The sequence below is a fragment of the Arachis duranensis genome, chromosome 9 (assembly GCF_000817695.3).
Source record: "Arachis duranensis cultivar V14167 chromosome 9, aradu.V14167.gnm2.J7QH, whole genome shotgun sequence".
In the NCBI taxonomy this organism is placed as follows: domain Eukaryota; kingdom Viridiplantae; phylum Streptophyta; class Magnoliopsida; order Fabales; family Fabaceae; genus Arachis; species Arachis duranensis.
Genome location: NC_029780.3, coordinates 12,914,711 through 12,930,779, shown reverse-complemented (window position 1 = coordinate 12,930,779; position 16,069 = coordinate 12,914,711). Strand labels below are relative to the sequence as shown.

Here is a 16,069-nt window from a genome sequence, read left to right as displayed (position 1 = left end):
TTAACAGGCTTTGTGAAAGGTTATGAACACAACTGACAAATGCCAATTTCTAGCACACTCTTATGAAAATAATTGAGAGGTGCCAAAGGCTAATGCACTATCTTGCATAGAAATTATCCTTCTTTGATAAGTTCATGCATGATTTGTATATAGAGCAAGGGAATATTGTATATCACGCAATGAAATATGAAGTGATGTTACCTTGATAAATGGATGCACTTACCAAGGACAGATGAACTTCTTGAACTCGTAAATGACTGGTGAAGTATTTGTGATTTTAAACATGACAAATTGAGACTAAGATACCGTATTTGTAGTTATGTTGGAAACATGTTCTGAAGAACCATGCCATTCTATATTAGTAGACCTAATGGACTGACTAAGGTAAATATTTTTTTATTTCATCAAGTTGAAGGCAATATTTTGCAATTCAAGGTCGCCCCTTGTGATTTATTTTATTTTTGACCATGTATTAGATTTGATTCATGTTTTCGTATCAATTGAAACTCTGTTTTACCCACCCAGGCTAAAATTTTCCAAAATTTTGTATTGAAGTTTCCCAAGTAATCTGTTTTCAACATGACTAAAAAACATTTCACTTTCTACTCTTTTGTGGTGAAGTAATTAATTATCTGATTTCGTTTGTTCATAATTTCATGTTTAATCCTATGGTTGAAGCAACCTTTTATAACCAGGCTGGTCTGTTACACTGTCATATAATAAATTAATAACTCCTCATGCCAGAGAAATACTTCCATTCTCTTTTTGTACACTAAATGTGTGCTTCACAAACATTTAGAAACACTTATTTTTACTTGAACGCCTGGTATCTTTGATGTGATCAAATATGAATTTGTAAGAAACAAGCTCTTGGTATATCTCTATTTGCTTTTGGATTCAGTTGATATCAGTGTTTGCGTATTCATTCAGGATGGTAAGAACACAAGTAACCGCAATGAAGAGAGCTTTGGTAGATTTGTGGCAGCTTGCATTTTCATATGAAGTAAATCCTCTTGCAGCTGTTCAGCCAATTGCCGCTGCTGCAAATCAAGGTCGATGACGCAACTGTTGATCAGCATGACCTTTTCTGGGTTGGGTATAAGAAATACTTAATAGATATTTCAAGATGCACTTCCTTATGCTGATCTGTAAGGCCGTAGGACTCATAATTCTCGAGGTCATGACTCCAAGCTACACATCAATTTATGTATTCTATTTTGTGTAGTAGTAGTAGTTGAAATCAGTGTACTATTATGATAATAATTTTAAAATTGATTATTTCATATCGTTGCTGGATGCAATTTCTGTCATTATCAGCAATGTGATTATATTTTTTTTTACTTCAATAGAAGATCAAGTTGGTAGCACAATAGAAGATCAAGCTGTGTATTATGCCTTGTAAAAATAATGAGGGGTTAAAATGTTATTTCTTACTTTCAAAGTTCATTTTGACAAAAGCTAAATTTTGAGGACCAAAATAATAGTTTGTTCCTGACTTATTCATTAGTCTAATTAGAAAATGGCATATTTTGCATGAATGCATCTCTTATGCTTCATTCGTGTGAATATCAACAGAAGATTGTTTGCCTTTGTTGATGTGCCAGCTGCATTTCACTCTAAAGTTGTTAGTAGTTTCTATAATTAACTGAACATGAACACGGGGCAAACATAGGATTGATCCAACGTTTCACAAATTCCATAGCTCATAAGCTAGATGAAGGAAATCTTCAATGGAAAGATAACGTATAAACAACAATTGAAGGTTATGAACTTATGATCCCATGGATCCCATAATGATCTTTTCCAACTTAAAACAATGAGTGGGTTAGAGCTCAAAGAATGATAGTATGGAACTATAGAAGTGTGTAATAAATGTAGTTTAACATAATACTTATCCCACTCAGCACAATATAACGCACTCACGTGACATTAAGATAATCTACAAGTAAAGAAGTGTGGAGTAAAATTGAAGCTCGAGAATAAAGTAAGAATATAGAAAACGGCAAGTAGAGAGCGGGTGTAACAGAAAAATGTCGACTCAATTTTTTTGGCTACGGTGTAGACAAGACCAGAAATCAAAACACTGTAAAAGTGATTAAACGGGAGAAGACATGAATTAAAATAAATTTAGCATATTAATATATCGCTGAAGAAAACAAAGATGACTCCGTGTAAAATGTGTACAACATCACCGAAAACACAATCCCAGAAAATACATGTTAATACAGATCATTAACTTATATCCCAAATGGGGTGGCCAGCTCGGTCTGGGAAATGATCGTACTACTGCGGGATCCTCCCACACGCTGCTCTGCTGAAATCCTCGTCATCTAAGACACATTTTAAGAAATCGAGTCTGGTTTTTCTTTTCAGGTAAGAAACAGTGGAGTCAGCCAAGTGGTCAATAATCTCGTCCCTTATACGGTGTTTCCTGCAAAATATCGAACAATAAGACTCGAGTTCCAAGAAAAACTGAGTATGAAACTGCTCTAAGTTTACAAATGGTAGGAGGGATTGTTTCAGATATCTAAATGAGGACATGTCTTCCCCAGAATGTTACATGGAAGAATGAGTAACGTCCATGATACATCAGTATATATAACTATACTGGGATAACCCGAGTTAAACCTTTTTTCTTTCCCACAATATATAATATATGAATAAATAAATACACAAATAGATAGTAATAAAAGCACGAGGACAAGGCACACAGTATAATATATGAATCCTTACAGGTAGGTAGCTTGGCATGTACAAAACCTGCCTAGGATGACCAAGAAGCTGTCCATACTGCAATTAGATCCAAAATATTAACGAATAATTCTGAAGCATCGATATGCATATAAAAGTTTCAAATGAGAAAGTTCCAGCAAAATCCAACCTGTGGTCCATTTGGATGAAAATATGCTTGGGATGGCATTTGTGCTACCTGCGGATTATATATCATAGGCTGTGGTGGCCCAGCAAAAGTATTACCAACCTGCACACCAAATGCAAAATCTCAGCTTTAAGTACAATGTTCAACAACAACAAAACAATAACAGAGCCTTATCCCACTAGGTGGGGTCAGTTAGATCAGACGATGCCGTTGATTTACAATGAGATTATTTACACGTAGAATTCCTTTGACCACCACAAGTACAATGTTCAACCTTAGTGAGAATTTTATATAGTTTGGGAGGAACTGGTTTCCATGGCACTTCTTCATTCCATGGGTGCAGTCAAATTTCTTAATAGACTTGACGAAGTCACTGCAAACCCATTATTACACAGTTCTGCTCCATATATTCCACAGTAAATCCAAATGTCATCACTTCTAATCAATATATTCCATAGTAAATCCAAATGTCCTCCCTAGCATTCTCAATTCTGCTATACAATATGGAACCAAAGATGCAACTCTCCAATAAATTAGGGCAGCTATCAAATGAGAGATATTCCATTATACATTCATTTGAAAAAAAGGGAAATGAAGCCAACTTTGGTTTAGGCAGAAGACGCTTTTTCTAATAAATATTAGTTTCATCTTCCAAGGATATAGTACCATGGCTCAAATAGTGAAGCTTAGAAGATGGATTTCCCTTAGTATCCAGTCAAATTTTCTTACCCATTCCAAAAAGGGAAACAAGCAGTAATATATTCAAATCTTTTCATACCGAAACTCGGTAGGAAATTCACACCTCTTAAGCTAACCTAACAACTGAAGTTGGACCTTCGAACACCACCACAGTAAGAAACTAAGAATAGAAAAGTATATCATAAGTCCTAATCCATCCAACATTAGTTCACTGCAGGAAGAGACATGTGGTAGACCAAGTAGTATTCAAAATGGATCCTTACGACAAATGGGGTTTTCAAATAAAATATCTTCTGTAACTATAATAGTATAATACATGTTCAAACACTAATATAATACATGATTTCCTCATTGGATATTGAGAATATCTTTCCATAATATACTTACTCCAATACCCATGGGCATCGCGGGCATATTTGGTACCGTAGATACATTAGCTGGGAAATAGAAGGAACCATCAGAGACTGGGGATCGGGGCCTAACAGGATTTTGGGACGGAATAAAACTCTTGGCATTGGGATTAAGCTTGAATTCCTGACATCAAGTGGAAAACCAAAAAAGGGCAAGTTCAGAGAGACATCAGTAATATAAACAACCAGAACTTATAACCCAAAAGAAAAACCAGCATTTGTACATGCAATTTCGCGTATTAAAAAGTCAATCTTGAACTTTCGCACCTTGGCATGGGGATTCAAAGTAGATCTTTCAGAAGACAATGATCCAACTGAAGAACTCGGAGATAGACCAGAACCAGAAGATGCGGCCACACCGCCCACATTATCTGAACCAGATGATGAGGCACTACCTACTCTTCCACGTGAATTTGCAGCTTTTGTTTGTTCACTAGATCTGCCAGATGCTGAAGTCCCAGTAGTAAACTCCCCACATAACCCAGTTTTTTCAAGACCCTTTGATATAATATGTGGTGAAGGGGTAAAGGAGGTGGTATTAGGCGATGATTCCCCCTTATCAGAGACAGAGACGACATTCTTCAAGTTATGTGGTGGCTGTAAATCTGCATTAAAACTGCTACAATAAGAGGGATCCATGTACAATGAAGGAATTAACCACTAAATGAACATGTTCATAACTAGATGAGAGCATCCAGTACAGACAGAATGTTTCAGTACTCCTTTAACAATAAAAAAATGGAGAAAATGAGGTTTGTATTTCATCCATATTCATTGCATGCGGGCATAGTCAAATGACCTAATCAATTCAGAGAGACGAAAAAGAAATTACACGAACCCTCAGATTTTGACAGGCGGACATCCTCAGCTTGCTGCATCAGTTAATGAAAAGGAAAATGAATAAAAAAATGAGATCTAGGAGTTTCATTCTAGCTGCAATCTCATTCAACATATTTTTGTAAACATATCAGAAACAACACCGAAACCTCAACTTGCTACCTGATTTTCTTCTGTGGCATTACCACTGGTTTCATTTGGATCACTAACACAATTCTGAATCCTGAAAGTATACTGGATTTGAGAACTCATGACAGTTGATATTTATATTTTAAGTTCTAAAATATAATTAGCAGAAGCAAATAAAGACCTGCATTCTCCATCTTGAAATGAGTAATTTTGCGTAGGGAGTTCAGATGCTAATTGCTTAGCATGATCATCAGCACCAGAGCGGCCTAAATCCACACCAGTATTTGACAGAGATGACTGTGAGTGATCCTGTGCAAAAAAGTAACATGAAAGGTTATCCTGACTCCAGAAGCAAAGTCACTATTTTATTAAAAGGGAGTAAGGAGGTCAAACCAAAAACTCAAACAAAAGAAACATATTATTGAAATTTTGTTCTAGACCCAAAGTATTGTTCTAGAATATATATTGGCCTTTGTTTCAAAAGATTCTTTTTGCCAAAATGAAAGATATTTAACCATATCCAGCAATATGTTTTAGGGTTGACTCTATTAATGCTTCTTCTAAAGAGGAAGTCTGCCTTGCTTAGCTGTCAAAAAGCTGAGTGAGGGAGGCATTTCACAAGGAAGTATTTTCTACAAGGCCTTTCAGTAATGCAGCTAGTTTTGTGATCCACAGTCATCTCTCCACCACATGGAGATGTAGTTAGTTGATTTAAGGGATATAACTGAAGAAAAGGTAGAAATGGAACTTCAAATGACAGCAACAACAATAAAGAATCGAATACCTAAAGGATTTAGAAGGCTTAATTTCTTTTGAAGCTTCGATAAAAGAAATTTTGTTGTGTCCCTATTTTATTTGAGTTCTTCCCCTTTTATTCCCAATGGTCTGCTGAAGACCGTCCCCAAGCAGTAAGAACCAGCTATAGTGGTTCATTTTTTTCGTTTTCTTATTTGCATGTTTATCTAGATGCCTATTATTCCAACGGGGTTGACCAATATCATTGAAAAGATTACAAGGGATTTTCTTTGGTTTGGTGCTTCAGATTCATGTTGGGGCTCGTGATCATCTAATGAGTTGGGAGGTTGGTTGTTGGCCTGAAAAGGAAGGAGGCTTGAAGTCTGGGCAATATGGTGTCTAAGAACAATACCATGGCTTCAAAATGGCTATGGTGGTTTCCTTGAGAGTCTCATCCTCTATGGCTGAAGTTAACAAGAGTTAAGTATGCCTTGGGCAAAATGGTTGAAATGCTAATATTTCTACCAATGCTGCTCATTCTAGCCCTGGAAATTTATTTATCATTGTAATTCTAGTTCTACCTTCAAATGTTTGCTTTCCTTGAAGGTTGATGGTTCACACTATCACTTACGGAAGGGCCATTGGGCAAGTGATTCATCCTTTAATCTAACCTCTTGTCTTTATTGCCTATCCTCTTGACATAATTTTCCACTCCATTCATCTTTCATTACCTTAGAAGGGTCTCTTATCCTCTCATCTTCATTCTTTTATCTGAAAAAACTATATTGGATGCTTGTTATTCTTTGCTACCTTTTTTATTTTATTTTTTTGGTGGGGAAAATTTTCCTTTTTATCGTCATTGATTTCGTAATTTATGGATGGACAACTGTGAACTCAGGGCACCGGGAAGCAAACATCTAACAAATCATATTTGTCTCATGAACTCATTAATGCCAATCCAGTTAGGAGAAAAAAAGCTTGGAAAAGCAATGTCATCACTCGCACCATGACATAGATATAGATCAACCCAGTAATATCATTAGATTAATAGATTCCCAAACGGTTGTACCTGTCCTCCCTCCATCTAGTCCTGTTAGGAGTTAGGTCATAAACCCACACCTGAACTCCTGAACTAGAAGCAACTTAAATAGAACCCACAATATTGATGCCGAGTATTAAACAACAGTACATGGGGCATGCCATTATTATCTAGCTTACAAATTTTTGTATGCCAGCAGATCTAAAAGGAATTAATTATAAAAATCAGTTATGTATTAAACATGATGGAAGCATTCAAGCCAATTAAGGACTAACTAGTGAAAAGTGTTTGAAATTTACTGAAGTGTAACAGCTTTAGTCAATAAATTGGCTGAGGAGATACCATTTTAGAGAAGTTTGACCAAGTTTGTGCTCCATTGTTGGCTTTTCCACCACTTATTTCACCCGGATTCTTAATGACCGAACCTGTGATGCTGCCAAATGTTTCAGAATTGTATGAATCCAACCTTGGTTCCTCATCTTCATCATATCCACTGTCATCAACACCTTTTCCCCTATATACTGAAGAGAATCTGGTTTCTTCATCACTATCAAAATCATCATGATAACGGCCTCTTCCCTGTTGAAAAAATCATAGTGTTTGAGGAATTCACATAAAAAAATATAGAAGCCTTTTATACATAAAAATTATAGAAACTTACAAAGGAAAAGGGGGAGGTTAAAAAAAAAAGAAGCCAGACCAACCTCTGCCAGATGAAGATCATGGGTACCCTCCCCTTCAATTTCTTTTGCTATTCTTAAAGCTTTTTGTTCCAGCTCTTTCATCTGAGGCCCTTTTTCAAGCTTTGTTGTGTAGAGGTCTTCATTGAATGTGCTATTTACACCAAACAACGTTTTATTTGTTTCAAACTGATCCCATCCCCTAGAAAAATACCAAAAAAAAAAAAAAGTTGTCAGTGCAAAACAAGATGGCAGAGCCGTGAAGAAACTAAAGTAAAAAAAGATGAAATTATTGAACAAAAAAAAATTAATGGTAGTCGCGGTGTGTTAAACTGGTTATAATCAAGATATATAACAAATGGAAATGAAATTTGTTGAATATGCTCCTTTAGACCTAAGCTCTGAGCAACTCAGTCTGGAACTTTCTGGTATTTTTGCTAATAAAACAGCAAAAGACTTAATAGTACTGAGGGGAAAAAAAATAAAAATACGCGCGCTCACACACAAAAAAACACACTCTTGAGCACATTGAAGCTCTTCAGCCTCAGTGGTATTTTCCTGTCAAAATGACAGAATCCTTCCCTACATCTCACTCTTGCCAAATATTCACACCCCAAACCCACTACACAAAATATTCCCTGATTGTGGTTCCTATACCTGCCAAATTATGTAACAAACTCTAGTTCTTATCCTCCCGTTGGTTCAGAACATAATGTCATAGACTCAGCTCAGCCTCATCTTAATGATTAAAGACCAACGATTTTTAAAGACAACAAGAGAAATGTAAAACTACCTATTCCAAGGGCCATCAAAGATATTTTCCAGTTCAGGGCATTGTGGATCATCATCATCAGGTACCCATCGTTGTAATTCTCTCCCCATCTCGACATGGCGAGATTGAGATATAACTGAATCAACCATTATATCCTGATGCATAGCATAATGAGATTCACTAGGCTGGCCATCCCTAGTAACAGCAACATCCTGAAAAGACAACACATAACAAATAGCATCAACAACATAGCTGAAAGTGCATTCAAAGAAACTTCAGCTAATCCTAAACTACAGTTTTTCAAAAATCATTCATCTCTATATAGCATGTAATTAAATTTTTTTTTAAAGAAAAATGGACCACAATAATGCAGATACATGTAAAGTAGCAAACCTTCGCTATGACTTGTACAAGCTCTTTGGAAGGTATAATTAAAGTCTTAGAAGTAGCCTTGCTGACAATTTCTACACTGGATCTTTGCCCTTGCAAAGAGCTATCCTTTATCAGGCGAGCCACTTTTAAAATTATTCCTAAAAGTGCAATATTGATGATATAAGCAGAAAAAAAATGTCAAAATCTCTATGACCTATAAAAGTAAGAATCAAAACATGAACCAATTATCTATTCAGACAAATAGTACAGAAAGATGATTGCCTTCAATTTCATATTGCCAAAACCAATTAAATGAATATTACAGAACATACCAAAATCTTTCTCAGTATTTGTTGCATGAAATATTCCAGAGTATATAGATCCATTTTTCACCTGGACTTCTACATGATGCCCAAGAAGAGATGATGTTACATACACTAGCCGATCATGTGACGGACTCTCATAAGTACCACTTTTACTGCCAGTCACTGCCACGATAACAAATATCAGCAACATGGGGTGTAAAATAGATAAATTTAAATTAGGTCAGAAAGTGCACCTTCAGCTACACTGCTGGTATTTGATTTTCCAGATGAGATTTTACTGTCAGACTTAGTTGCTCCTTTTTCATACTTCCGACGACCATATCCATTAGATGATTTAGATTGCCCCACTTGTTGCAAATTCATCCTGAAACACACCCCTCCTCCACTGATCTAGAATACTTTGGAAGTCAATTTATTATCTACAAGATGGATATGAAACGACAATGTTTAAAGACTTTCTTAAAGATTACAAAGGAGTGAGATATAAAATGAAAAAACCACAAACAATTCTATTATTTGCCAAGAAGAAATACCCATTCAACAATATATTAATAAATGAAAAAATTGACTCCATATTTGGATGATCTAGCAATTCATGAGAAAACTATTTAAAGCACTATTTACAACAGACAAGATCCAAGTGCCTATACGTTTGAGAGTCTGATGCTTTTTTTTAAATCTTTTTTTGGACATTTAAGATTCTTAACAAGCTAACCTTTTAAGCTTTATTTCACGGGAATTTAAGCATATCAAAGGTGTTTCTAATAAAGCATGAAAAAGCAACCTTCCTCAGACTAACTGTTCACTCATCATTATCCTCTCTCCCTCACTGAAACATTAAATTCAACCCCATTTTCATAAAGAACAGAAGAATATGCCCCCAGAACTTATTCTGGCCTTTATCAGCTAAAACAGAACCCAAAATAAATTTGAAGTCCCGGTCTGGAACAACTCAATTTCATTAGGAACCCACATTCCAGCACCCTTTTACTTTCTAACAACTACACCTTGCATAATCAAAATGAATAACCAGAACCAACAAATCATATTTCCTTTAATCTAAAGCCTTGAAACAAACTTCGGAACCCTAATACCTTTAATCAATGCAACTCCCAGTCTACAATAATGTCTTAAATTTCAAAGGTTGGCTTCCAAAGCTTAATAGCTGATTAAAACATAAAGGCTAGAACCCCCAACAATACATTTCCGTAGGCATAGCTTACTTTGCAAGGTGGAATCTTAATTCCATTTACCTCCGTTCAGTCTTGTTCCCCATATTCCAGTCAATTTTTCCCCCCTCATGTTTACTTTTTGCATTCACAAATGCACACGGCCCGAAAGTTCATGATATGCACCCAGAGATCAATTAATTAATCAACCGTTAATGAATCATTGAATAAAACAAAAATATTGAAAAAAATAAAAACAAAATTTTCATGTAGCAACCGATTTGAAAGCATGCATTGCATAGCAATAAGCACATCGTATTAAACAATTGAAAAACAGAGAGAGGAGAAAGGGGAGGAACCTTACTGGTTAATGGGGATAGTGGATCAGAATGGAATTGGTGGGATTTTGAAGTTGGGGAATGCGAAGAAAGAGGGATTAGGGATTCGAAAGAGGAGAAAGAGTGGGTTTGGCTTGGCGTGGCTTGGTTTGGTGATCGCGAATCGGAAATGGAAAGGAAAATGAAAGAATGGTTTTTGAGATTTTTGAAGGCACAAAGACAAAAGGAGAAAAACGCTGCGCTGAGGAATCAGAACACAAGCACTGATCTGCTGTTTTCGCCTCCACCGTGAGCTCTGTTTTGTCACCCTACAGGCCTACCTCTTCGTTTTTGTTTTCGTTTTATCTTAAATTAAATTATGAAAAAAGTACGGGAGACAGTAAATTTAGTGTACAATTTGTATAATAAGGATAAAATTGAAATTATAATTAATTAATAAATAATTTAATTAATTTTTAATAATTTTAAATTTTAAATTTTAAAAATATAAAAATTTAGTTATGGAAAAGTGACATATTTTTTCATTTTATGCGTGCGAAAGATGTGTTACAGTTTTTTTTTGATACTCTTCCACTCCGAACTGCTGTCGCAAAGATCACCACTGTTTGCCATTCAAAATACAACCTGACGCCACCCAACTGTTTAAAAATGTCTGACGAAGACACTCCTTCGCGCATGTTGCATCTGTCGCACACCCCAAAACCGCCATAGTTGTTGCCGCCTTCAACGACGTTGCGGCCTAAATCTTCCTCACCCTCGCTGTAGCGCTCGCCGTAAAAGTCGACGGTAGCGGTGGCCACAAGAGTCTTCTAGTGTCCGTGTGGGTTTTTCTCTCCGGCTTGGGGTTGTCATCTTCATGGTGATGGTTATCTGACCGGCTATGAAGTTGGTGGCGCGGCAGTGCTCGCAGGAGCACGTTATGGTGGGTGGTCTATGTTGTACTTACAACCTAGCGCAGGTTGTGTTTCTTTTAGAAAATTTGGTCCCTTTCTATATTGAGATCCATGTCCCCACACATGCATCTAAAAAACAATGAGAGAATTGAGAAATAATGTATATATCATGTTGCTGTTGCTGTATTTCGTCTCGAGTGGATTGAAGATTGATGAATTTAGATGTTGGATGTTTAACTTATTAGGTATGTAGATGGTTATTTTAATTCTTAATTGGATGATTATTTTGTCTGATTTAGTTTAAATATATACAATTAATAAGTGCTAGATAGTTATTTCACTAGGTAGTCGGATGATTATTTAAATAACTACGTGGATGATTGTTTGATGGCCGATGAGGGAACTTCTAACGCCAGAGAAGTGGGATGATTGATGAGGATGGATAGCAGACGGTTAGGGGGGAGGGGGGACAGGGTGTTTGGATAAATTCCATTGGTAAGTTAGGGTTGGAATAGTTAATTTTTTGAAATAACTGTTTGGGTTTTTTTCTTGTATTTGGCCAAATTTAAAATCCATTGTACATATTGTCAAGATTCCTCATTGTCTCTCTAGTAGAGGTGGCAACGGGGCGGTTTTTGCTCACCCGACCCTGCCCCGCCTTACAATAACCTACCCCGCTCCTACCCGCAAGTAGTAAATGGTTGAACCCTAACCTGCCCTCGCGGATACCCCTCCCTGCCCCTATAATTATTAAAATCTAATAAATAAAATTAAATTTCAAAATTTATATAACCATCATCACATACATAACATAAATTAAAGTAACATTTTAAATATGATACAATATTATCAATCATTTTACTAATTATTTTATATATATTACACATATTATATATTAAAATTATATATTATATATATACCGGGGCGGGTACCCGCGGGTTCGGGTGGTGTTGCCATCCCTACTCCCTAGTGAAATTCTTAAATTATTGAGTTTAAGTTTGATGAGCTAATGCCTAATAGTATAAAGCGTTTTATATAGTTGTGCCCGTTGTTTGGATGAATATTTCCGTGGTCAATGTGAAAAATAATTATTTTTACAGAAAGATGATCAAAAGTACCCATAAAATTTACGAACACAACAAAAATACCCATAAACTAAGGAAATTAACGCTATACCCATGAAAAAACAATAATATCCAAACTCTCAATTTTTGTTGACTTTTTAATAAAATTTTCAAACTATCCTTATCTTCAACTTCAACTTACTTTTTCAACCCTCCATAACCCAATTTGCATCTTTGAAATCCTTGACATGGACTCTAAAACTATTACAACAGATGAGGCCAAAATCAATGGTAGTGTCGACACCGCAACCGCCTCCGGAAAAGAAGCTTTGTTGCTTGCCGCACATCTTCTGCCGTGTCCTGGCTATCGTTGACGGCAAATCCACCGTGAAAGCCACCAAATAGATCCTCGCTCACAAATCAAACTCTTCACCTTTCCGCTGCCTGTGCCCACGCAACTGAAGATAGAACGGTTTTTCGTCTCGCACTCAAAGCACTCCATAAACCCACAAGAAGAGCAAGCAATTGATGTTGAGCAACAACAATACAACAAGGTATCCTCGCTCTCAAAACGCCAAAGATCACTACCCTCCTCAAATTCCAATCCTCAATCTTCCTTCTTCAACCCTCTTTGCCCTTCCAAAAAGAACACCCACAAGCTCTTATACAAGTGCCTCTGTCCCAAAACCCTCGACAACGTCGTTGGTTAGGACACTCTCCTCTCTCCCACTTCCCTCCTTCGCCCCACCATCCACCGCAACTGTCTCCCTTCATTCTCTTTTGGGGTCTCCCGGCATCAACAAGACCACCATCGCCAAAACCATTGTCAACTCCTTCCCCATCACCAATTTATTGTGTTGTTTCTTTATTCGCTGTCATTAGTGGAGCCAAAGATGTCAGAGATGCCGTAGATGAGGCCAAAAAGCTGAGAATGAAGAGTAATCCAAAAACCGTTTCTACTTGTGGATGAGGTTCACAGATTCAACAAGTCTCAACAGGTGGACGATTGTGAAAGGTTGGGAATTTTGGAAGAAGAAGCGGTGGTGGAGCAAAAGGTTGAAGATAAAACACGAGGGTAGTTTGAAAATTTTATTAAAAAGTTAACAAAAAATTAGAATTTACAGAACTCATCTTCCATAGGTATAGCGTTAATTTCTTTAGTTTATAGGTACTTTTGTCAGTATTCATAACTTCATGGATATTTTTAATAATTTTTTCTTATTTTTACTTATGTGATGTAAGTATAAAACTATTTTATACTGACCGTATATCAGAATTAAATTCTAAAAATTAATTAAGGTCATTAATATAAAACTATTTATACTTTTATATCTGAGTTGCCATTTCATAATACTAAGCTGCTTCTTCAATATTTTTCCAAGCCAATTAATAATACACTTTTGAAATCCGAATTGTTATTAAAAAGTTTTATTGACAAGAGAAAAGGACTATACAATATTTATAAATAGATAATAATATTTTTTATTTTTTTAAATCTTAATTTAAGATAATAAATTTATATTTGGCACAATTATTCTTTCCTTTTTTCATCTTTAATTTTTACTTTTTCTCTTTGAACAAAAGACTAAAACTATACCCAATAAAAAACTCATTCCAATTTCTATTTATGGTTTACCTATCATAAAAAGTAATTCCAGATCAATTTTTGTATTATAAACAGTAAATAAGAACTTAAAGTATTTTTTTCTTCTCCAAAAAAAAAACTTTAATCTATGTTGTGGTCTCACTTAATTAATTAATTAAAATAATTAAAATTAATGTAGTTATTATTTTTACAATAATATTATTTAAATTTATAAATTCAAAAATAATTTACTATTAAACAATATAATATTAAAAAAGTATATATAATAATAATACACAATATATAATTCGAGATTAAACTAATTTGTAAAATTATTTAATATAAAAAATACATAGTTAAACTCTATAGTTGACGACAAGCATTGTAAAATTGACTAAGTTTAAAACGGCTAATTTTGCAAAGGTCACTTATATAATCAATAACGGCATAATAGTATTGACTAATTTGAAAAGTTACATCACAAATGAATAAAACAGACTACATCACATACAGTAATACACAATAAAAATAAAACATACTACTTAACTCTATGAACACAAGAAACCATTAAGTAAACCACTTATTGATTATTTTCTCACATGTAATCTCACGAAGAGCTCGTCGTTTTTCACTCGTTGTAGACGTGTCAGTATTAAGTATTTGCATATCCATTTATCTTTTCCTTTCCTTAGCCATTCTTTTCATTTCCCTTTCCTTTGTATTTATCTCCATTTCTTTAATATACCTCGGAGTTTGTAATTCTTATTCTTTCATTACCGCTTGAATCTGTAACTCCTTTTCTTTGATTGTCATTATCTTTTTTCTATGTTCCATCTCCTCTTCTCTTTCTTTTTTCCTATCCATTAGTTTCTTTTCTTTAACATTCTTAAAATCTTTCATGAGAGATAGTTTCTTAACAACCGATGATTTCTTAACGCTAAGATCTTCATATATTTGTGCTTTTTTCTTATCCTTTTTCTTGCTCTTCTTTGATCCTTGTGGGCGAACGGAGAGGTCCACACCCGTTTCCTCAACCAATGAGATTTCTGGATTTGATGATGATGAGTATGCTCTAGTTACAGTAACTTTGGTTCTCCTTGAGCCTTTACTTTGTATAGGTAGTTGGATTCTCCATTTTTACTCCAAATGAAGCATATTTTAATGCCTCTTAAAAGTGAATTTTTGACCGTAATTTGTAGAATAAAGTTTATAGGCCAACTCCTTTACACCATCAGCGTTCAAACCACTCTTTATATTTTGACTAACTTGATCGTAGCAACCAGCAAATTGTGCAACTGCCTTGTTGATCTTATACTATCGTTTCTTCCATGCAACTACCCTCCTTGTCATGTTGGCGAAAAATTCTATACAATAGCTGTGAATTCGACTCCAAAATATTTTGTCTTTTTTATCGTTACTAACTATAGAGTCAGTTGAAACATTTAACCATGTACTGATCGACATCTCATCCTCTTTTCAATGCCAGTGTTAAATATTATATTGCCTCCGATTTTCAATGTCATCAAAATTTAGGTCGATAGCATCTAATCCACGAGGGTTGACAAATCTGAATATTACAAATTTGGACTAGATTGTATCAGAGTCTAAGGGGATGGATTAGAAGAGCCACCAACACCATATGAGTTATGTCTCGATGCATTGAATTGAGTTAGAAACGGTAAGGATGTTAGAGTAACATTTCTGATAGAGGGGTGAAATATGGATGAAAATGGAAAATGTCGTGTTTGTAAATTTTGATTTTGCAGTTGGAATATAGAAAATTGATTATTGTAAGGAGCTTGAAAATATAAATTAGGAAGATTTTGTAGATTTAGATTTTTAAATGTATTTGGTAGTGTGAAGTTTTAATTTGGAATTTGAGAGTTTGAGATTTGAGATTGTTGGATATTTGGAGTTTGAAAATTTTTTTGTAAGTAATTGAAAAAAGAGTCAAGTTGATTTAAGTCCATTTTTTCGAATAAAAAATAATATCAGTAGAATTTTGATTTCGTAAACTTGAAAGAAGATGAAGAAGAGTAGAAGAAAGTGTGAGAATAGAAGTGCATGTAAGTAGTCTATATAGAGTAATAAAATATTAATTTATTAATAATAACGGTAACATAATAACGACTAGTTTTCAACG

General features: G+C 35.1%; 2 protein-coding genes across 6 annotated transcripts in view; one reads left to right on the top strand and one right to left on the bottom strand.

Annotated features, from left to right (window-relative positions):
- Positions 1 to 1,431, top strand: part of LOC107464770 (protein APEM9) — a 4,743-nt gene extending 3,312 nt beyond the window's left edge. Inside the window, exon 7 of the mRNA XM_021130588.2 lies at positions 931 to 1,431. Within this exon, the coding sequence (XP_020986247.1) occupies positions 931 to 1,060 (130 nt within the window). The 3' untranslated portion in view covers positions 1,061 to 1,431. The remainder of the gene's footprint in view (positions 1 to 930) is intronic.
- A 661-nt stretch (positions 1,432 to 2,092) lies between these two features.
- Positions 2,093 to 10,700, bottom strand: LOC107464757 (polyadenylate-binding protein-interacting protein 3). Of its 5 annotated transcripts, XM_052254025.1 has the most exons (16): positions 10,411 to 10,699; positions 10,131 to 10,184; positions 9,111 to 9,296; positions 8,884 to 9,039; positions 8,573 to 8,709; positions 8,201 to 8,391; positions 7,432 to 7,609; positions 7,070 to 7,306; positions 5,135 to 5,262; positions 4,987 to 5,047; positions 4,820 to 4,859; positions 4,255 to 4,592; positions 3,965 to 4,111; positions 2,882 to 2,980; positions 2,734 to 2,790; positions 2,093 to 2,431 (listed from the first exon to the last, which is right to left on the bottom strand). In XM_052254025.1, exons 3-16 carry the CDS (start codon positions 9,238 to 9,240, stop codon positions 2,402 to 2,404), a joined length of 1,929 nt encoding a protein of 642 aa, XP_052109985.1. In that variant the 5' UTR covers positions 9,241 to 9,296; positions 10,131 to 10,184; positions 10,411 to 10,699; the 3' UTR covers positions 2,093 to 2,401. The 5 variants fall into 5 exon arrangements, with proteins under 5 accessions (XP_052109985.1, XP_052109986.1, XP_052109984.1 ...); XM_052254026.1 differs by lacking the exon at positions 10,131 to 10,184 and having other exon boundaries at positions 9,111 to 9,267; positions 10,411 to 10,700; XM_052254024.1 differs by lacking the exon at positions 10,131 to 10,184 and having other exon boundaries at positions 10,406 to 10,699.
- Positions 10,701 to 16,069: the final 5,369 nt, after the last annotated feature.